Source organism: Vipera berus (assembly GCF_964194415.1).
Source record: "Vipera berus genome assembly, chromosome: 1".
Taxonomy (NCBI): domain Eukaryota; kingdom Metazoa; phylum Chordata; class Lepidosauria; order Squamata; family Viperidae; genus Vipera; species Vipera berus.
This window is the reverse complement of record NC_138202.1, coordinates 51,837,165-51,859,441: the sequence shown is the minus strand read 5'-3', so window position 1 is coordinate 51,859,441 and position 22,277 is coordinate 51,837,165. Positions and strand designations below refer to the sequence as shown.

Sequence of the window (22,277 nt, the reverse complement as noted above, 5' to 3'; positions counted from 1 at the left end):
ATCTGGTGTTTTGACGGATAAGCTCAGAAATGAACATTCACCTCAGCTTTCATTAAAAAAACCCAGATACTTTACTTACCTTTTGCGAAAGTTGAAACAAATGGTAATTTGATTTTGTATCATTACATTACAGGTCACATCTAGAATGTTGTGTCCAAACAAAGGAAAACCAACACTGTTAAGATGGCAACAAGGACAACATGTTTTGAGCATAATAATACTCATTTAATTTGGAAAAAAAGATGTGCTCAAAATGCATGACGGTATTTTAGCAATATAGCAACATCATACCACAAAAGATCAAGTTAAGGAAGTACTATAGTAAATAGAATTAATATCTAAGTACTTAATATTGAAGAATTGTATTTAAAGTAAGAAGAAAATGTTAAATTGCTTCTTTAAAATAGTTTGGAATATTCACTTAAATTGGGCTGGAATAAAAAAAAATCACACTTGATTTGTAAGTTGAATTTATTTATTTTATTTATTTATTTATTTAGATTTATATACCGCCCTTTCCCGAAGGACTCAGGGCGGTTTACAGGATATTTAAAAGAAAATCAATAGAAAAGTTAAAACAAATTAAAAAAGATTAAATGAAACCCTGAGGAAAAAATAAAAACCCAGTTAAAATTAAAAATTAAAAAATTCTCAGCCTGGGCCAGAGAGCTCGAAGAGCCAGCTCTTCAGGTCCCGGCGGAATGAACGGAGGTCGGGGGCAGTCCTAAGCTCCGCGGGCAGCTGGTTCCAAAGGGCAGGCACGCCCACTGAGAAGGCCCTCCCCCTGGGTGTTACCCGCCGGCAATCTTTAACCGGCGGCACCCTGAGAAGACCCTCCCTGTGGGAGCGCACTGGACGAAGGGAGCTTGATGCTGGCAGCAGGTGTTCCCTCAGATATCCCGGACCCTCGCCATTTAGGGCTTTATAGGTCATCAGAATTTATGAAAGATATAATGTGCTTTTATGAGCAAAAGATGATCTGCTAGTTTTTTTTCTCCCTTTTTCTTTGCACCATTATGGGCTGCCTCATCTAGACTATAAATGTTGGAATGTAATTTGCATGTATATTGCATGCAAAAAATGACCTGTTTATTTTGCCTTGGGAGCTCTTGGCCTTTGTGGTTTTGTTGCATAAACTAAAATTTGGCTTTCTTTGCCTGACTTAACCTCAACTGCCTGAACTTTCCCAATGTGCACTTCTTCTCAGTTTATAGTGTGCTATTTTTAAGAGAAATTTTACAGGGTAGCTTGATACTAGAAAGTAGTAGGTAGAAGATCATGCTGCTTTTTAGGCATGCTTGGTTTATTTTGTCTTGATTAAATATGTGGGTGCTGAAATAAATATCGGAATGTCATATCATCATCCTATTGCATCTATATAAAATAATGAATATAATCCATTATAAAACTTTCTTTTGCAACAGTGGTATTACGGTGAATGATGTTTGTATTGAATTTTTATTTATTTTTTCTTATTTATTATTAAATTTGTATATCGCCCATCTTGCTTCTCAGAATGACGCTTCTTCAAACAATTCTTCAGGCATTTATATAAGCTGCTTATTTATTTATTTATTTATTTATTTATTTATTTATTTATTTATTTATTTATTTTTATCTCTTCGTTGAATTTACGTACTGTCCATCTCTCTTTTTGAGATGACTATGAGTGACTTACAATATAATAAACAGAAATATAAAGCCCACTATAAATATAGAAACAAATTAAAATTGCAAAAGTTTGAATGTAGACTAGAAGACCACAAGTTTAGAGCTTAGCGCCAGTGGTGCCTTCTCTGTCACTACACCAACCACCTCCAGCCTACAATACTAATATCTCTATTTCACCATCCCTTCATTACATTCACGGTGATCAAAGGATAGTAAAAATAAATAAATAAATAATTTCTCCACACCAGAAGTGCCTTTATAACTAAAATTCAAAATATGATTTCTTTGTATGTGTATCAGGCTTCTTTTGGAACATAGCAATATGCCTCAGTTCTCCAAACACTTCTCCCTATATTCAGGAACTTGCTTATAGCAGAATGTCACACACACAATTTTGTCTTCATTTGCGGACAAAGAAATCAAAAGCTGTCTTTATATGGCTGCTGCAGGGTTTCAGTTCTTCTGTCTCATCTTTTGGAATCATGAGAGAATTGGCCTTCTTTTCATGGTCATGACAAGGGAAGCAACCAGTGGTGAGAGTCAAATATGTGAACAACCGGTTCTCTGTGTGGATGCCACTTCCAGAAGTCCATTCTGGGCCTGAGCAACAAAAAATTAGCTACTGGTTCTGCCGAAGTGGTGCGAACTGGCTGAATCCAAACACTGGAAGCAACCCATTCATTCAGTTAATATACAGTAACTTAATCCAATTCTGTCTGGCCTGAGAATTGCTGATTTCTGCCTTGACAGTTGCTTCACTTCTTACAGTGGCTGTATTCAGTATAAATTTTGCAAATTCGTTTATGTTTTACAATGAGGAAAAGTAAACCAAAATTATGATTTGCAATGTGCATTTAAAATTTGCTCCAGAATAGTTTACAGCATATAGTTAAATGTTTTGAATAAGTAAATCGCAGGGTTGTGTTGCCCTCATAAGTAACAACCACAGTTCAGAGAATAAAGAACTAATCAAAACAGGGAAACATTCATTGGACATATTACAAGAACAATATATCTATAAAGATGTTTTCAGATGAGGCTTTTTTTTAGTAATTTGCTTTATTCATATACATTTGTACAAAATGATGTCATTTTCCATTTTTATCCCTTCCGTCATTTCTCATACTTTGGCAATTTTTTCTATTCAGAAAAAGTCTAGTGAAAGATGGAATAAGTGCATGATTTCTTTGATTGGTAATGCTGCGAGCACCTGTCTTGAGCCACTCTAGTAAAAATCAAATTATATCAGGGTAATTTTAGTCCTAGAATCTCAGATTCTTACAGTTGGAAGGGGGCTTTTTAGGATATCCAGTATACCTGACAGATGGCCAATGAAAAATACCCCACCATCTCTTCAGATAATTTTTCAAATTAAGTTGTTAGAACTATGTCTTAACATCCAACTAGAATATCTTCTTGTATTTTAAATACATTGTTTGGTGATATGCATTCTGGAACAATAGAGGACAAAACTTGATTTTCTTCTGTGTGATATTTCTTCAGTTTTTCAGGAGTCCTGTTTCTCCTCAATCTATGCAAACTTAACCATGTCCTGCATCTCAATTAAAAAGTATGGTCCCAGAATAAGTATACTACTCAGGATAATGAACTATTACTTCCTATTATTTGGAAATCAGGATTTTCAGTTTTACATACCTAGTTTTCTGCAATATTCCTATTACTTCTATTCAACTGTTAAGTCTTCTCTGTTGGTTAGTTTGTCAGTTCCTACACTGATAAGGACTCAGAAGTCAGTTTTATAAGGAACCACCTGCAAGTTCTCTTGTTATCAGTGAAGGGATCCACTGTTTCACAGAAAGGCAATAAAAAAAGAAGATGAATTCCAATCCACTTTGGTATGAATAAATTATGGTTGGGGAATAGTTATATATCTTTATTCTTTTCTTATAATCTCTGCAATAATGAAGTCTGGAAATTTGTTCTGAGTCTGGCATACCTATAAATGATCTTATGTGAAGTCATTCTACATTTTCACATCAAGTCATAGATCACAATCTTGATTGGAAATCCTATTTGCCTATTACTTACCAGACTATAATATGAATGTTATAATTTTATCTAAGTTTTAGATTATATTGATTGATGGTAGAAGTGATTTGTAGTATGTATAGGAAAGTACTTGCAGGGGAAGTAGTGGCAGAACATAGGGGGGCGGAGTCAAAAGAGAAATTAGCCTAGAATCTTTTTGTAGCCACAAATGTACTAAGTCCAACCCTCTCCTGCTCCAGCTCACATCCATACACAGCACAGAGAATTCAAGAAATTTATTGAAGCTTTCTAGGCCTTTCCAAGAGTCTTTCCCAGAAAATTCCCAGTCCAAGTCAACCCCCAACAAGTTCTCAGCTCAATTCCGGAATCCACAAAGCTAGAGCAGTCCACAAGACAAGACAAAATAGAAAGAAGGCGAGGTAAAATACCAAAGTCCACCATCTGGGATCTGGAGAACAGGATTCAAGGCAAAGGCAAATCTGAGAGGCAGATCCAAGAGTCAAGGCATGAATCCAGGGTCTAAAAGCCACAGTCACAGTCAGGAAGCTGAACTAAGAGATTGGCAAACACTAGCTCCCAAACTGACATGTTGATCCCAACATCATTTCTCTCCTGCTGCACTAAATAGCCAACACCCAGTGCAGCCCATCAAGAAGGACGTGACTGCCGCTTCACAAATAGCTAGGCCAACCTCCATTGCTCCTGCCTCTAGTCTGTGCTTGCATTCCTTCTCCTCGCTGGCTGGCTGGCTGGCTGGCTGTAGTTTCATGCTCTCTCCATCTGTAGCCTCAGGGCTGTCCTGCTGCAGCTGTCCCTCAACTGACCCATGCTCAGTTAACTACTTATCTGATTTCTCCCTCTGTGACCACTCTGCCATGCTTGGACTTGTTGCTCCCAGCTCAGAGCCACTGGGCACCTCCAGATGTGCTGATGCTTCCCCCTTTGATGTGCCTGGGACTGACTCATCCTCTTCTCAGCTGACGCCCAGAGAGGCATCTGAAGAGGCCATTACAAACTCTCCTTTGAATTCTGTTAACCCTTACTAGTGCCAAAATAGTGCTAATTGTTAGTGGAGTAGATTCCTGTTCAAAGAAATCAGATTAATTTGAACTTCGTATGTGGCCCTGTTTTTTTGCATCTGACAGTACTCCATGAGCAGAATCAACCTATCAATTTATCTTAAATCTGGCCTACTTTTCAAAGTTTTAGCAATCAACCATTTCAGAAAACAATGAGATATTAGGAAATTAGTAAACCAGTCTTAATATGCTTACTAAAAGTACATCCTATTTAATTAAATGGCATTTACTCCTAGCTGTGTATAAAATTTGGCCTTAATGTCATTAATATAATTTATCTATAAAATTAGTTTAGACATAATATAAAATAATCATTTTACAACTGATTTAATTACTTGATAATGAGCTAAATATCCTCATGTTATTTATTATGTGATTCAGTAAGTACTACATGGATGGGTAAATTCAGGTCCTGGAATTATTAGCTTTATACAATATATATTTCTAGCGTTTCCTTTTGTATTTATGGCAACGTGAGGGTAGAAAATAGCCATCTCCTGCATGCTGGATATAGTTTATCTGCTGATTGGTTGTTGTTCCAAATCCAGAATCCAAGTCTTAGTCTCGCATAAGGAATCAAGTCACCTTATTTCCTAGGTTATGGAATGCTGTCTGTAGAGGGAATAACCATATAAATATTCTATTATATTTTAAAAAAGAAACATTCCAAGAATCTTATATATGAAGTAAACCTCTATTGTCAATTTTTTTGAGTATACACAGAAGTTTTAAAAATCAAGCTTAACATTATTGTTTGTATTGTCTCCTGTGGAATCAAACCTCCATTAGTCTCTAAAGCATATTTTTTTCACATAAATTCACAGATTGTATATATTTATGCATTTTAAGTGAATTAGAGGGGAACTAGAAAATTTTTGAAAGTAGAGGAGATGCCTATAGTCAGAATATATGAAGACAGGTAAATTTTACAGTTTTAAGATTACTGAAGAGAGATTCATATTTATGGAGGTTCCCAATCTCAGATTTTTATTAACTTACAAGCAAACACATTTGGTAGAATTGGGGTTGAAATATACAGAAGGAACCCAGTGTGTGATAATATATATGGTCCTATCCTTTAAGCACATAAAAACCTTATATTTTTTCCTGAATATATGAATAGATGCAGGTAAAATGCTTAAAATTCAAAATGTATGATCTGAATATTTATATCTTCATTTGCTTATGAATACAAGTAGCCTTTGAATTACAACAGTTCATTTACAACTGTTCAAAATTACAACAGCAGGGGAAAAAGAGACTTATGACCATTTTTCTCACTTATGACTGTTGCAGCATCTCCAAAATTCATATGCTTGGAAACTGGTTCATATTTATGACCGTTGCTGTGTCCCAGGGTCATGTTTTGCAACCTTCTGACAAGCAAAGTCAATGGAGAAGCCAGATTTACTTAACCACCTTGTTACTAACTTAACAATTGTGATGATTAACTTAACAAGTGTGGCAAGATAGATTGTAAAATGGGACATAATTCACTTAACAACTGTCTCACTTAGCAACAGAAATTTTGGGCCTATTGTGGTCGTAAATCGAGGGCTACCTATATAGGTAAGTATATTCTTTTCTACAAAATTCGCTCAAGGAATTATTGCACTGAAGGTGGCAGTTTAACGTACAGTTTAGGTAGATAAAGGAGCTTTTTCATTCTTAATTATATTAATTAATTAAGCTTTCTATATCTATTCAATAGTAAATCTAACACAATTCAATAGTACTTTGGCAGGATTGCAACCTAATTTATGATATACTAAGATTTAATCTCCTTATTTTTTTAAATAGAGGGAAGCTAACAATATGGAATAAAAGGGTAATGACAAAGCAATGTCGTTTAGCCACATTTTGCATTATAGAATATAATCAGTAGGACATTTCTAAGCAAATGCTTTTATTATACACTTCAACAGCTATTGATAACTTTATTTGCAGTAAGGCAAATTTGATACAAAGCAATTAAACAATTGCCCATTTTGTCAATAATGCATAATCAATTAATTGAGTCTTAAGCAAAGAGAGGTAACCTCTAAAAGTGGAACAAAAAATTACTTTTCTTATTTGTATGGGGGCATTTATTTGATACAGTTTTTCTTAACCTGTCCCCCATCAATTTATATAAAATTAAATTCTGAGACAAGTTACAGTTCCCAAAATTCACAAGGTCCTCAAGATTTGAGCAGCCTATCCTATACAGAATTGTAGATTTCAATGAATGCACAGTTAGAACTGTCCATGGTGCTGTCCATGGTGCTGTACTCTATCTTCTAGCTTCTCCATATTTTACTAGATTTGGCTGCTGTGGCAAACGTGCTATGTTAACATGTGAGCAGAATACATTTTTCTATTTGGAAGGAGAATAATATTTGAAGAATTTACAATGTGTAATTGTCAGTTCATTTCTGAATGAGATTTAAATTAACAGTGACAGTCTCCATGTGGGGGAACAATTAGGATAGCTTGTCATAAGAAATAAATGGGTTGCAAGGGCTTTTGAGATTTTAAATAACTTATGGAACAAAATACTCAATAAGGACCACTTGTCTGCTCTGTTCCTGATTGTAATGGCTATTTATTTCTGGCATGCACAGAACAGGTGCCTGGTCCAGATGGAAGTCAATCTGAATAGGACCTGTTTTTGCAATCCTATTATGCAAATCTGTCACCTACACTCCTTCCAATTATTTTTAGCTCCAGTTCAGGTTACCTTTTAAAAGTATATTAAACTGCAAGATTCTGGATCTCTGATGAAATGCTTTCCAATTGTATCTCCCCTAATACCAAGTTCATCTACTACAGAATAGGCTTCTCTTACCCAAGAATTTTCTCATTCTGAGATCCAGGTGATGACAAGAGAATTTCCTGATGCTTTCTGGTTCTGGTAGCTCCTGGTTTTGAAATGTAGACCAATGTACGGTATATTTCTGTTCCATCTTGTTCGCTTTTGAAAAAAAGAATTAACGTATTTTAGCTTTTAGACATATTTTACATTAATTGTATCATTGATCTACTATTTAGATCTAAATTTATGTAATAATTTATCTCTCTGTGTTAGGTCTATATTAATGCTGCTAATGTTTTGTGTTTACTATAAGTTGTATTATCTTTATCAGTTTTTAATCACTTATTTATATTTTGATAGATAGATGGGTAGATAGATAGGTAGACAGATAGATAGACAGACAGACAGACCGACAGATTTTTATAACTGTAAGCCATTCAGAGTTGTGTTCATATGTAAAGGATGACTTGTACATAATTTCCAAAAATACTATACTCCCTACTATTTTCTAGTTTCTGGTACTATAACATGAATATGTGAAAACACTGGAATTTTTTTTAAAAAAAATTCAGCTGTTTTAACCCAACTATGGATATGAAATTTCTTTATTTATAAAACTGTTATCCTGTATTTTCCTTGCTTTTAACAATGCATCTCTGAAGAATACCTAAATGAATAAGCTTTAATGGTACAAATATGTAATGTAAGTTGAATATTATGTTGTTTGATCCACAGTACAAAGGAGTGTATTTGATTCATTTCTCAGAATCAAAAGCATATTTTAAAAGCAGGAGTGGTCAAGCTCTGGCCCATAGATGGCAGGCAACTGAGAAGCTTGTGAGCAGCTTGTTAACCTTTTGTTAAAATTCCACAAATGCTTTAAAAGGGGGGTTCTAGTCTCAGAAGAGGGAGGCTTTTCTAATAAATAATATTTCTAGGTATGCTACTGGATGTAAGATATCCAGTCACTACCATTTTATAAAACTTGTTGATTTTTAAGGCAATCTTAATTTTGGACCTCCACTTTGAGGCAGTTTGTGTGCATATCCTGTTTGCAGTCAGCCTTGGCCTCTGGAAATTGTGATGATGAACATGGCAGATAATCAAAATACAGTTGGCGAAAACGTTCTAAATTTTATTTTAAGATTTTTTTTCCCAACATCCAATATGCTGTCTTATTTTTAATGCATAAACCTGGAAATCAAAATACATCAGTCCAACCAATCTGAGTCCCCTTGAAGTTACATTTCTGCTTTCATTTATTAGCACTGTCAGCTGCAGCATCAAAAAAGCTGCAGCAACTATATTTAGACCAAGAAACTATCAATGTGCGTGGCTCAGTTGAGTATACTGCTAATTAATTTGGGATGCAAATTCATTTTTGTTTTCCCTTTGGACTCTAAAACCATAAAACTCATCCCATGAATCAACCTGAGACAGGAAATCCTAATTTATTGATTCCACAATATCACATGCCCAGCTATCCAAGACTAAGATTATCCCAGAGATTCAAAATCATTTCATCATCTTCTATGCAGCTCATCCCTAGAGGGAGCTAAAATGAGAAGATCTAAAATCGCCAGCTTCCCAGTGTTTCATTAGTGAACTCTCCAAGCAAATCCAATTTGCCAATTAATATCATATCCCCTCCCTCTAAAACCACTATATGCATCTCATCATAAGTACAGAGAGATGCAAATGCCGTCTTCCTGTGAAAGTCTTCTTTCGATTAATCCTGCCTATTGCTTTTTAGTTACTTTCTCAAAGGAATTTACAAATATCCATTATTATCCTCAATCTATTTAGGATAAGTCTTTTAAAAAAGAAATGGGATATGGGAGTATAATTTAATAATTACTAGCATTATTTATATTTTTTCCATATATTTTTTTCTGCTAGTTCTCTGCCTCTTCTGCACTGAGCAGCATAGATAATATTGTGAGCTAGGTGAGCCAAGATGTCCCATTCAACTTGCTACTTTCTGTAGCATTAGAGCAGATATGCTTTTTGCATGGAAGAAGTTTAATGTGAAGCTCCAGGAACCTCTTCATTGAAACAGAAAGCTTTGCTTATAAATTATTCAGGGAGTTATATTTTATTTTTAAAAAGGGGGTTGTGGGTTGTTGTTTTTTTTTTTTTTTGAGGAGGGTTTGATACCTTCAAGTCTGTTTTGGCTCTTGTCAACTGACCAGACAGGTCCCTACAATTTTATTGGCAAGTTTTTCAGACACCTTTTCAGAAGGTGTTTGCCATTGTGTCCTTTTTAGGACTGAGAGAGTGACTTGGTTCAAGGTCACACAGCTGGCTTCATGCCTGAAGTGGGAATAAACTCAGAGTCTCTCAGTTTCCAGGATGTGCCTTAATATATCAAATTAGTTCTCTTAAAAGGTTGACTGAAACTTTTTGTTGCTAAAGTTGCAACACACTATTACTCAAGTTAGGTAACCCTCTCCATTCCTTTCCTTTGACTCAAGCTGAATAAATACAAAAACAAGGGAGGGGAAAGGGAACAAGAGACAGTAAAAGCTAAAAAAAATGAAGTAGGCTATAAAACATATGCCAGAATGAAGTAGGATAAGATAAAATAAATACAGGATTCAAAGAATTCTAAAAGGTAGAGTTGTATTTTGGTAAGAGGATTAGGCTTATCAAGAGCATTTTATTTCTTAACTGCCGGAAACAGTGCAATGATGTATGGAAACGACTTTGGGAGATTGGATTCCAGAATTCCTGCATAGGGAATGGTCAGATAAGAAGTAGCATATTCCCTAGCTGGACAGTGGGTGAGCAAGAAGCTCAGAAGGGACCCTCCCTAATTTCTTGGGGGTAAAGGAGATGGGAGGAAAATTGTACTCTCGGACTTGCAAGATTCTGTTAATATAACCCTACAATAAAATAGAATTAACTCATTTGGTTATGTTTTCAGTTAATGCTGACAGCCGGTATAAAATGTGTCATTTATATTTATTCATTTTAAACAATTCCAGGCTGCATTTGCATTCTAAACCTTTTAAAATGGTAAGTCCATCCTTTTGCTGCCTTTATGTAAGCTGAACCTACAGATAACATTTCCTGCTTTTAAGAGGAAATACTCAGTGATGGAAATATACAGGTGGGGAAGAAGGAAACACCGGATGGAGGCAGAATTTTAAAGAGATGCATTTAGAACCCAAAGTTTCACGCACATAACTGCGTCTGCATTGGAGTCACATGATTTCCCAACCAACTAGTGATTCTCTGGGTTGAGTTCTCCTGGGTGTCTCAGGAGCACCTTGTGTTTGTCGCACTAGGGAAGGAGACGTTTGTGCCCGAGAAGCTTTTAGAGCCGCATAGGAGTGCTGCCAGTAGCCCTGAGTTTGAAAGTAGCAGGAAGTATTGCAACAGCTAATAGATTGCAAAGTGGCTAATGTGCTGCGCTAGAGAAATCTGAGGGGATAGAAATGATATCAGTCTGCAACCTGATAAGAGTCTTATAGTGAGCAAGTGGTGGGACAACTATATAAGTAATAGTTCAAGCATCATATTTAGGAAGCAGACTCTCTTTTCCCCCGAGTAATCCATCTGTATTTCAATTTCGGTATTCTTGTCTAGGTACATTCCTATTCCTGAAACAGTTTAGAGGGGATCCAAAGAAGAGCCATGAAAATATTTAATGGAAAGAAAGAAGAGAAAGGAAGGATGAAAAGTGTCATGCTTAGATTTTGTAAACCTACTCCATCAGACCAGAAATAGCTAAGGAGATGCCTTCATCGGTTACTAGGAGAGCCGGATCAAAATCTCTGTCATTTAACATCTTTGTTAAATCTTTAAATAAACAGTCCCAAGCAAAATGCTGTTTCATTGTGGATGTAACCTTGGATAAAAAGACCTGTCATCCTTGTCTTACTGAGTGATATTGGATTTTTTGTGCCTTCCTTACACATACATTTATTTTATGTGGGTCCGGCAAAAGAGCAAATATGGGATGGTGTTTCACTTTAAAAAGAAACACTGGCAGCTTTATTAGAATGATGGTTATCTGGAATATGAACCTTGCAGGATGGACATGAAAGTATAAGAGCTTTACAAGGCTTATTTATCTTGCATCAGGATTCACTGTAAGAAGATAAAGGGTCTCCTTTGTTATTGGTCTCTTGCATCCATTTTTACAGTAATACTTCTTCTGAACATGGAGGTTTTGTTTAGCTATTTATATATTTATATTTAGTCTAATAATTCTTTTGTTGTTGTTGTTGTTAGCTGCGAAGTCGTGTCCGACCCATTGCGACCCTATGGACAACGTTCCTCCAGGCCTTCCTGTCCTCTACCATCTTCTGGAGTCCATTTAAGCTCACGCCTACTGCTTCAGTGACTCCATCCAGCCACCTCATTCTCTGTCGTCCCCTTCTTCTATTGCCCTCAATCTTTCCCAGCATTAGGCTCTTCTCCAGTGAGTCCTTCCTTCTCATTAGGTGGCCAAAATATTTGAGTTTTAGCTTCAGGATCTGGCCTTCTAAAGAGCAGTCAGGGTTGATCTCCTCTAGGACTGACCGGTTTGATCGCCTTGCAGTCCAAGGGACTCGCAGGAGTCTTCTCCAGCACCATAGTTCAAAGGCTTCAATTCTTTGGCGCTCAGCCTTTCTTATGGTCCACCTTTCACAGCCATACATTGCAACTGGGAAGACCATAGCCTTGACTATACGCACTTTTGTTGACAGGGTGATGTCTCTGCTTTTTAGTGTGCTGTCTAGATTTGCCATGGCTTTCCTCCCAAGGAGCAAGCGTCTTTTAATTTCTTGGCTACAGTCCCCATCTGCAGTGATCTTGGAGCCCAGGAAAATAAAATCTGTCACTACCTCCATTTCTTCCCCATCTATTTGCCAGGAGTTGAGAGGGCCGGATGCTAATAATTCTTGATAAATCCTAAAACTCTCATCCAAGGACCACAGCATTTCAGGAAAACGAATTCAATAGGTTCATTTTGTATGGGTTCCTCCATTTTCTTTATTCCCTTATTTAATGGGGTTTTTATTCCAGTCTTCAGTGAAAAAGGCTCTTACAAGGGCTAACTGGACCATTATTTTTTAAAAGTGAAAAATAGAAAGAAGTGCCTCTGTACAAAGTTACAGTCTGAAAACATCATATAAAAGGGGAAAAATGGATGGGAAGAGGGGGAAAAAAGATCAACAGATAAATTACATTATTATAAAACCAACTGATGGAATTGACAGGGTAATGGAAGGTCAGCAAAATTGAGGAAATAGTCTTCTTTTCCTTGTCTTCTGTATCAGCCTCATGGAATTTTGTATGCCCTGAATGTACATCATATAGTGAGCCACTGCATGGATTTTAGTGTTCCAACGGAGGGGTATATTTTCCCCTATTAATTCTCTCCTCAATATTTTTTATTTTGTAATTTTCTATCATTTCCCCCTTTTTTAAAATAGGTCCCTAAACACTGCACGTATGCCTCCATTGTGGAGAAGACCTGTGCATTTGTTTTGTTTCCATTCTTACGATAATCAGAACTTCAAAAAGTTGGAAAGAGGCTTCTGATTGGCTTTCCAATACAATTTCGTGAAAATTATCTGCATGCAGGACTAGTGTGAGGATGATTCATTGCTCTGGCTTTTAAAAATTGGGATAAAGCACTTAAAGCACTAATCGTGCTAATTAGCCAGAAAATGATTCATATGGAACTTACAAAGATGGATGCAGCTAGCAGAAATCTCAAATCATCGCTGTCTAAGTCCCATGCAACCACTTCCTAAAGCCACACATCTGATGCTGTGTCTGCTTTGTCCTTAAAAAATTAGCAGCTTTTTTCCCCTGGCTATATGTGTATAGTATTTCTAAAAAAGATGAAAAGAAAAAGAAGTAAAGAATAAATATCTGGGATCATGTTGTAGTATTGTAAAAACATAGAAAGGGCTTCATTGAGAAGAAACTGATTTTTTTTTTATGTGATGCCTTGGTCAGCAAGCAACTCATTTGTTTGGTGTTATAGTTAAGGATGCATGTTTTTCCCTAGAACTATCTTACATCATTCAAAAAGCCGAAGTCAAATGTACCTGTTAATTTCCTTTCTTTTAGTTTTACGGATATTTTTCTAACATATTTCCATATTAATTTGTGATTATTATTATTATTTTCCATACAAACATTCATGTGCATTTAGCATGCTTTTATTATTTTGCACAATTAATTTTTTTCAAGCCATTTTTTCCCAATTCAGTTTTGTGCATTGTTCTCTTTAACAAATATTGTTTTTAGAGGAACATTCTATAAGTTGCAGTATTGCAAATCTTGAGGGATAACTACATTTTGGTTATAGATTGGTTGAGGAAGCTTAAGGAAATTAAATTAAATTTCAGTGCCTCAGTTTTATTGTATTTACAATGTATTTATTTATAAACCTAATATACATTGCTGCCCAACTTACAAGTGTAACTGATTCCATTTTTGCTCCCCATTCCATAGATTTAACACAAGTTATCTGGGCTTTATCGGAAAAGTAGTGCTGGTAGTGATTGCATTATTCAGTAGCCAGAATGGGATCTATCTGAACTAGGGAGGATGTCTCCCTCAGCTAATGGGTTTCTTTTCTGTTCTTGCAACCCACAGGTTACTAGGCAGAATGTCCACGGATGAGCGGCACTTGACCTCCAGTTGTGGATCTTTCATCAAGACTGAGCCATCCAGTCCATCCTCTGGAATTGACGCCATTAGCCATCACAGTCCTAGTGGCTCATCTGATGCCAGTGGTGGTTATGGCATCGCTATAGGTGCCCATTCTAATGGCCTGGACTCACCACCCATGTTCGGCAGTGCAGGGATTGGTGGTGGGCCTTGCCGCAAGCGATATGACGACTGTGCCAGTGCTATTATGGAAGATTCACCCACTAAATGTGAATATATGCTCAATGCCATCCCGAAAAGGCTATGTCTAGTGTGTGGGGACATTGCATCTGGATATCACTATGGAGTGGCCTCTTGTGAAGCATGCAAAGCCTTCTTCAAACGAACAATTCAAGGTAGGAGGCCGGTGAGAGCAAAGGCAAATGAAATGGTTATTTCAAACACTGTTTTGTTGGTTGACAGACAGAATTCATTATAGGGTTTTATCTTGGAACTGATGATGGCTAAGTATTTTGAATATTCAGGATAGATTAGAGCTGAAAAGTGAGCAACTTAACAATGTGAATTTAGACAGCATAGGGTCACAATAAAGGCTTAATAATCAGTATCTTTTACTAATCTTAGCAACTTTTTTCTTGTCATCCTATAATTTGGCACAAAACCCTAAGTGAATTTGCTAAATCCTGGCTGTCAATATTATTTTAGTTTTTGCAACTCTTGAGTAAGTCAGATTATATGATTTCAATGCTTGCTACCTCATTCACATAATCTAATGTGTTTTAGAAAAAACTATTAAAATAGTTTGAGCCATAGCGATAATTAGAAAAAGAATGCTGGCAGTTATAAAAGACTGAGTTAAAGAGATCTATGTTACATCCCATGCAAAACATTAAGGGTGAGAATCAGTAACGGAAGTAAAAGCATTCCAAAATTTGGAAGTAATACAAGAGTAGCTCTACTCTGTCAGAGTAGAAGAACTGTCTGTTTTTGTGCGTGGAAGATGTATTCAGCCAATTGAGATGGTGCAGCACCTTCCAGAATGGGATGTAGAGAACTCTCTAAGCCAGACATGTCAAACTCGTAACATCACATGACATCACACAATGTCACGTGATGATTTTGCCATTGCCGGCAATGGGGTGGGCGCGGCTTCCACATGACGCATCCGGCCCGTGGGCCGGCAGTTTGACACCCCTGCTCTAAGCTATTGGGCTTACTTCTACTTACTCCTAAAGTAAGTAGAATTTGCATATGTTGAGTATTTAAATCAGAGGTGTCCAGTTGGGCAACTTTAAGACTTGTGAACCTCAACTCCCAAAATTCTCCAGCCAGCATGTTTGGGGATGTTAGTTCATAGCAATAGCAATAGCACTTAGACTTATATACCACTTCATAGTGCTTTACAGCCCTCTCTAAGCGGTTTACAGAGTCAGCATATTGCCCCCAACAATCTGGGTCCTCATTTTACTGACCTCGGAAGGATGGAAGGCTGAGTCAATCTTGAGCCAGTCTGGATTGAACTCCTGCCAGTCAGCAGAGTCAGCCTGCAATATTGCATTCTGACCACTGTTCCACCATAGCTCAAATACAAATCTACTGAGTGTCAAAGATGTCACTAAATGTTTCTCCCTCAGAAGTAGATATTTAACTCTCTTCTTACCAATGTGAGAGTTAAGTTTTCATCCTGCAGATTCAAGCACTCTTTCATTCAGTTATTGTTGCTTCTCTAAGAAAGAGATAAACATTCTTAGACTACTAGTAACATTTTCTACTTTTGAAAATGAATACACTTTTTATGGTATTAAGCTACCAACATATTTTTGAGCTATGAAGCTCGTACCAAGCCAAGAAATTGGTAGTATTTTTTCAGATTAATATTGACATTTCAAGAGTAAAACGTAATTTACAATGGGCATTCTGGCGGAGGGAATCAAAAATGTGAAGATGACAGCCACAAAACTCTATCCTCTTTTAATTGTGTTGCAGTGAATGGGGGGGAAAAAAGGGCGAAGTTTTGATCGCATGGAATGGAATGCATTAGTGGTCTTGAGGAAAAAGAAGGCGAGATGCTGCCTAGGGAACAATCAGGCAAAAGGGGCAGAAAGATTCTGTTAATGTAGCCATACAATAAAGGATTTGAGCTGCTCTAGTTCTTTTCCTGGAGAGGCTGACATTGAGCTTGTAAATACAGACTTCCCACCTACCAGTTTTAACTGCCTGATCCACGAGGGCAGGCCCTGCCTCAGATTCTTTCTGTAACCATTAAAGTGATTGCACTCTCCTGCCCTTCTTGTCTGATTTTTTCCAAGACAGAATCTCCTTCTCTTTCCTCAAGGCCACAAACCTATTCCTTGTTTTTTTAAAAAAAAATCTTAATTTTTAAGAATTACAGTCTTTAGTGCTTAGTAAACAACATGTTGTCTGGGTTCGCATATTTAACATTTACTTCTTCAATGTAAATCTATTCAGTACTGCACAATCCAGTATTTTTTCCCTGATCCTCCTTTCTTCCCCATAATTTTTCCATTTTCCCCTCATTACACAGTTACAATTCTTGGTATTGTTGATGTATACAGGTGAGGGAGGAACCCTTGCAGGGTCGAGCCGAGGAGTTTAGTCGATTTCTGTCGGACAAAATCGCTCGGATCCGGACTGGTTTGGACTCGACTGGGCAGAGTCTGACGATGAGGATACGGGCGGCCTTGTCGATTTAATCTGGGAAGAGTTCGATCCTGTGACTCCTGAAGAAGTGGACAAGATAATGGGGAAGCTGAGCTCCACCACGTGTTTATTGGACCCGTGCCCCTCCTGGCTGACTTACGCGGCCCGGGATGGGACACGAGGCTGGCTCCAGGCAGTGATTACTGCCTCTTTGAGTCAGGGTAGTTTTCCCGCCGCCTTGAAGGAGGCGGTGGTGAGACCCCTCCTCAAGAAGCCTGCCTTGGACCCAGCAATTTTAAACAACTATCGTCCGGTCTCCAACCTTCGCTTTTTGGCGAAGGTTGTTGAGAGCGTGGTGGCGCAGCAACTCCCTTTGTTCTTGGATGAAGCTGATTATCTAGACCCGTACCAATCGGGTTTCAGGCCCAGGTACAGCACGGAGACGGCATTGGTCGTGCTGGTGAATGATCTCTGGCGGGCTCGGGACAGAGGTTGCTCCTCTGTCCTAGTCCTTTTAGACCTCTCAGCGGCTTTTGATACCATCGACCATGGTATCCTGCTGTGACGTCTCAGGGGGTTAGGAGTGGGAGGCACAGTTCTCCAGTGGTTCTCCTCTTTCCTTCTGGGACGTTCGCAGTCGGTGTTGGCAGGGGGGCAGAGATCGACCTTGAGACCTCTCATTTGTGGAGTTCCTCAGGGATCGGTTCTCTCGCCTCTCCTGTTCAACATCTATATGAAGCCACTGGGTGAGATCATTCGTGGTTTCGGAGTTGGGTATCATCAATATGCTGATGATACCCAGCTTTTTATTTCGACCCCAAACCACCCCAGTGATGCCCTCGACGTGATGTCCCGCTGCCTGGAGGCGGTCCGGGTCTGGATGGGGAGGAACAGGCTTCGACTCAACCCTGACACGACTGAGTGGCTGTTCGTGCCGGCATCCCGGGAAATTCCGATTATTCCACCTTTGGCCATGGGGGGTGAGCTATTACCCCCCGTAGATAGGGCTCGCAACTTGGAGGTCCTTCTAGATTCACAGCTCTCTTTGGAAGAGCATATTGGAGCTGTGACTAGGGGGGCCTTTGCCCAGGTTCGCCTGGTGTGCCAGTTGCAGCCCTATCTAGACCGGGATGCCTTGCGTACAGTCACTCATGCGCTCGTGACCTCTCGTCTAGACTACTGTAATGCTCTCTACATGGGGCTGCCCTTGAGGTCCACCCGGAGACTTCAACTGGTGCAGAATGCAGCCGCGCGAGTTGTCTTGGGGGTTTCCCGATACTCCCATGTTACACCTTTGCTCCGCGAGCTGCATTGGCTACCGGTTGCTCTCCGGGTGAGGTTCAAGGTGTTAGTGATGACTTACAAAGCCCTTCATGGCATGGGTCCGGATTACCTACGGCAACACCTGCGGCTGGCGTCAACTTCCCTCCATCCAGTGCGCTCCCACAGAGAGGGCCTCCTCAGGGTGCCACCGATCAAAGAATGCCGATTGGTGGCCCCCAGGGGGAGAGCGTTCTCTGTGGGCGCGCCATCTCTAGGTCCATTTCCTCTGCTTTATCTTCTGATTTCTGGTTTATTTGTTCACACTTTGTGGTCATTGTCTGGGAACTTTCTAGTTGTAGATTTAATTTGGAGATTTGCTCATTTATATTATCTAGATTACTTTTAGTCTCATTATGATTTCTTTTTATGTCCTCTTTGTATGCAACAATTGTTTGGTGAATTAGTTGTAGCATAGAGTATATTTCCTTCCTTCCTTCTTTTTTTCTTGAGGCATCATTCCTGGAGATCCTCTAATATCACCAAACTCAGTAAGAGTAGAACAAAGTTTCCTCTAGTTTTCTGGTCTTTATATGTAGCCTTTGTAATCCAATAGGTTCCAGAATACAGGTCCAGTCCCCAAAATGATATTTTATAGTGATTGTTTGTCTCAGGCATCCAAACATTATCAGTCAGGCATGATTGTAATCCACAATGTTCAAAGTGTTCAAAATGTTCAACCTCCTTGAAAACAGCTCAAAAGTCTCTCCCAGCCAGACATACTCAAAAGTTCAAATTTTTCTTTCCCTCCCACAAGCTCTTGAGATTAAAAGTCCAAGCTCAGTAGGTATTTATAATCCAAAAAGGTCAAAGTGATAAGTATGCCAAAATATTTTCCTTTATTGGCAGCTGTTCTCCCTTAAACTAGGAGTCACCAAGCAGCCAGGAAGTTAGTTATAGTGCTGTACTCAAATCCACTACTAGATGTCATTTAAAGTCCATTTTCTACTTTTAAGACAAAGGATTGATTTCTTATATTTCACCTCAATGTGTTTTTTTTCCAAAGAGAAAATCTTAACAATTATCTCAGTTCTCAAATTTATCAAAACTGTAGATTTATGTTACTTCCATTTCAATATTGTGTATTTCTGTCCCCCATAAAAATTAAAACGCTGCTTCCATTCACATTTGGAGGTTTTTAGCTTTTTGAGAGCCTTTCCCAGGAAATTCAATTGTAAAATAGTAAAAAAAGGATCAATATTCTCACCCAGTTCCAAACATGCTGTTTACAATGTGTTAATTGGTGCTTTTCTTTTTTGGTTGTCAGAAGCTAATGGCTGGCCACAGGAATGTAGCCAATCTTTCCCCTGCTGGTTTGGAGGGCTTCTATCAGATCAAACAGAAAGACCACCATCTCTCTGTGATCGATGAGGCACCCCTCCTTGTTCATCACCTCTTTGGGGTTACTTTAGGCCCTTTTTAGGGCCCCCAGGAGGTCAAAATCGGGCATGGAAGGCAGAGCCCTGCCTTCCTGCATCCGTCTTTCCGTGATGCAAAACTGGAAGTCCACAAACTTAGTCCTTTACAGGCTTGCCATCTTGATTGTTTTTAACCTTTCTGTAAACATTGCATTAAGTTAACTACTGGTCAGCTACCTAGGAATTACTGTAAACAGTTATTCTTAGATCCAGACAAATAATTAGACATTCAAATGCCACTTCTTTTTTTTAAATGGCAAATGATGGTAATCATTTTTAATTATATCACGTAATACAATTATTGTACTAAATCTCTTAAATGGACAGATTTATTTTCTTTATATCCTATTGATGTTGAAACTGTCAGCAGTAACTAATCACTAGTGAAAACCATACAGTATATTGAAGAAATATGACATTTTGCTTGACTTTCTAGCTGCTTTTTGTTCTTATGCATACATCAAACATGTAACATATAATCCAACAGAAAAACACTGAATTTGTTACAGCTGAGCTGACTTGTACAGATCACACTCAGTTTCCCTTCTATAATATAGGAAGAATATTGATCTTACATCAAAAGAAAAATTATAAAAAGTTATAAGGGCATGTACCTGAAAAGTACTATAGAACTTAAATCTTCAATTCAGAGAATGGCCTTTCTGCAAAAATCGCTGCATTTTATTGACCTTATTATAGTAATATAATGTGGTAAACTGTAGTCATTAATCTGCTATTCTGTCAGTTTTCTAATCAATACATTTCAAACTACAAAAGTATATCTGCTTCATTTTTCAATATATGTGCATATCAATACCATACATACAGACTTTTTTTGTCCCTTTGAATTACGGTAGTGTTGACTCCTGGTGGCTGTTCGGACAAGTCCCTGCTCTTTTCTTGGCAAGGTTTCAGAAATGATTTGCCATTGCCCACTTCCTAGGGCTGAGAAAGAGTGACTGGCCCAAGGTCGCCCAGCTGGTTTGATGCCTAAAGCAGGACCAGAACTCTGAGTCTCTTGGTTTCTAACCTGATGCCTTAACAGCTACACTAAACTAAATCTTATCTAGACTCAATGTCTAGATAACATACATCCCCTTATCTACTGTATAGTTTTGCAAAACTGTCAAGAGTCTAAAATAAGAGTATTTTGTATTTTGTAAGGGCCCACCATTCATGCAAATGGAGCTGCGCACACACATGCAAGTGCCCGCTGCTTGTGTGGTCTAGTTCCAAATGGGCTGCTTGATGGCCCAGGGGTTGGGGACCCCTGGTTTAAAACATATGCATGAATATTGGAACCTGAAAACAAAGTTATTTATGTTCAGAGTTTAACAAAAGAAAATTTCAACATATATAAGAAATGGTTATTTTTTTTCCACAATCTTCTCTTACACGTTTTCAATGTCATGTTTGCATGTTTATTCATAACTCCATATCTGCTAACAATTCATATAAAAGTTCTACATCAATATATATATTTAATCTATTTTCTCCCAAATATGCTTCTTTAAATGCCTTTTCTTCCCAAATACACATTTATAAACATCTTTTTAAAAAGAAGTTATATATTTTCTTGATTACCATATTTTTCGCACTTTTCCCCTCCCAAAAGTGGGTGGAAAAACGAGGTGCGTCTTATGGTCCGAAGGTAAGCGAAAACACTTGTCTCCTGTTCAGTCAACGCAGTCCATCAGCTCCATTGGAGAGACGTGATTGAATGAAGACGTGGAATTCTCCGCCCCACCCCTGTGATTGGTCGGCAGGGGAGGAAATACAGACGTGCCTGCCATGCCTTCTGACTGCCTCCCCCTCCCTGCACGCGCACATTTTCTTTCTTTTACCTCGCTGCTAAAGAAATAGTTTTTGCTAAACTAAACCTCATAGGCGACTTGCCCCAGCAAAGCTGTGAGGAGTTGTCCCTGCAGGTTTCTCTGCGAAGTTTATTGGAAGTGATTTCCCATTTGCAAGATAATACTGCTAATTGTTTGAAATTGCTTCGGCATCTTAGAAAACCTATTCAGGGAAAAGAAACTACCGGTACCTTCCTTCCTTCCTTCCTTTCTTTCTTTCTTTCTTTCTTTCTTTCTTTCTTTCTTTCTTTCTTTCTTTCTTTCTTTCTTTCTTTCTTTCTTTCTTTCTCTCTTCCTTCCTCCCTCCCTCCCCTCCTTCCTTCCTTCCTTCCTTCTCTTTCTTCCTTCCTTCTCCCTTCCTTCCTTCTTTCTTTCTCTCTCTCTCTCTCTCTTCCTTGCTCCCTCCCTCCTTTCTTCTTTCTTTCTTTCTTTCTTTCTTTCTTTCTTTCTTTCTTTCTTTCTTTCTTTCTTTCTTTCTTCCTTCCTTCCTTCCTTCCTTCCTTCCTTCCTTCCTTCCTTCCTTCCTTCCTTCTTTCCTTCCTTCCTTCCTTCCTTCCTTCCTTCCTTCCTTCCTTCCTTCCTTCCTTCCTTCCTTCCTTTTTTTCTTTCTTTCTTTCTTTTTTTCTTTCTTTCTTTCTTTCCATTTCTCTCTTTCTTCCTTCCTCCCTCCCTCCCTCCTTCCTTCCTTCCTTCTCTCTCTCCCCTCCTTCCTTCCTAGTATACCGGTACTATTTGGTTCAGAATATTTTTTTTCTTGTTTTCCTGCTCTAAAAACTGGGTGCGTCTTATGGTCCGAAAAATACGGTATATTCCATCACGTTGTTGTCAACTCTTAGTGACCATAAAGGTAATT

The 22,277-nt window shown here is 38.3% G+C and overlaps 1 protein-coding gene across 4 annotated transcripts in view; it reads left to right on the top strand.

Moving 5' to 3' along the window:
• ESRRB (estrogen related receptor beta) overlaps positions 1–22,277 on the top strand; it is a gene marked incomplete at both ends in the record, with an annotated part of 115,476 nt that overhangs the window by 39,879 nt on the left and 53,320 nt on the right. For 2 of the 4 annotated variants that reach the window (XM_081334051.1, XM_081334050.1), the window contains one exon: positions 14,158–14,567. In XM_081334051.1, coding sequence (XP_081190177.1) covers positions 14,158–14,567 — 410 coding nt within the window. Of the gene's footprint in view, positions 1–14,157; positions 14,568–22,277 lie in introns of those variants that run through there. The other 2 variants (XM_081334052.1, XM_081334053.1) reach the window with 2 other exon arrangements.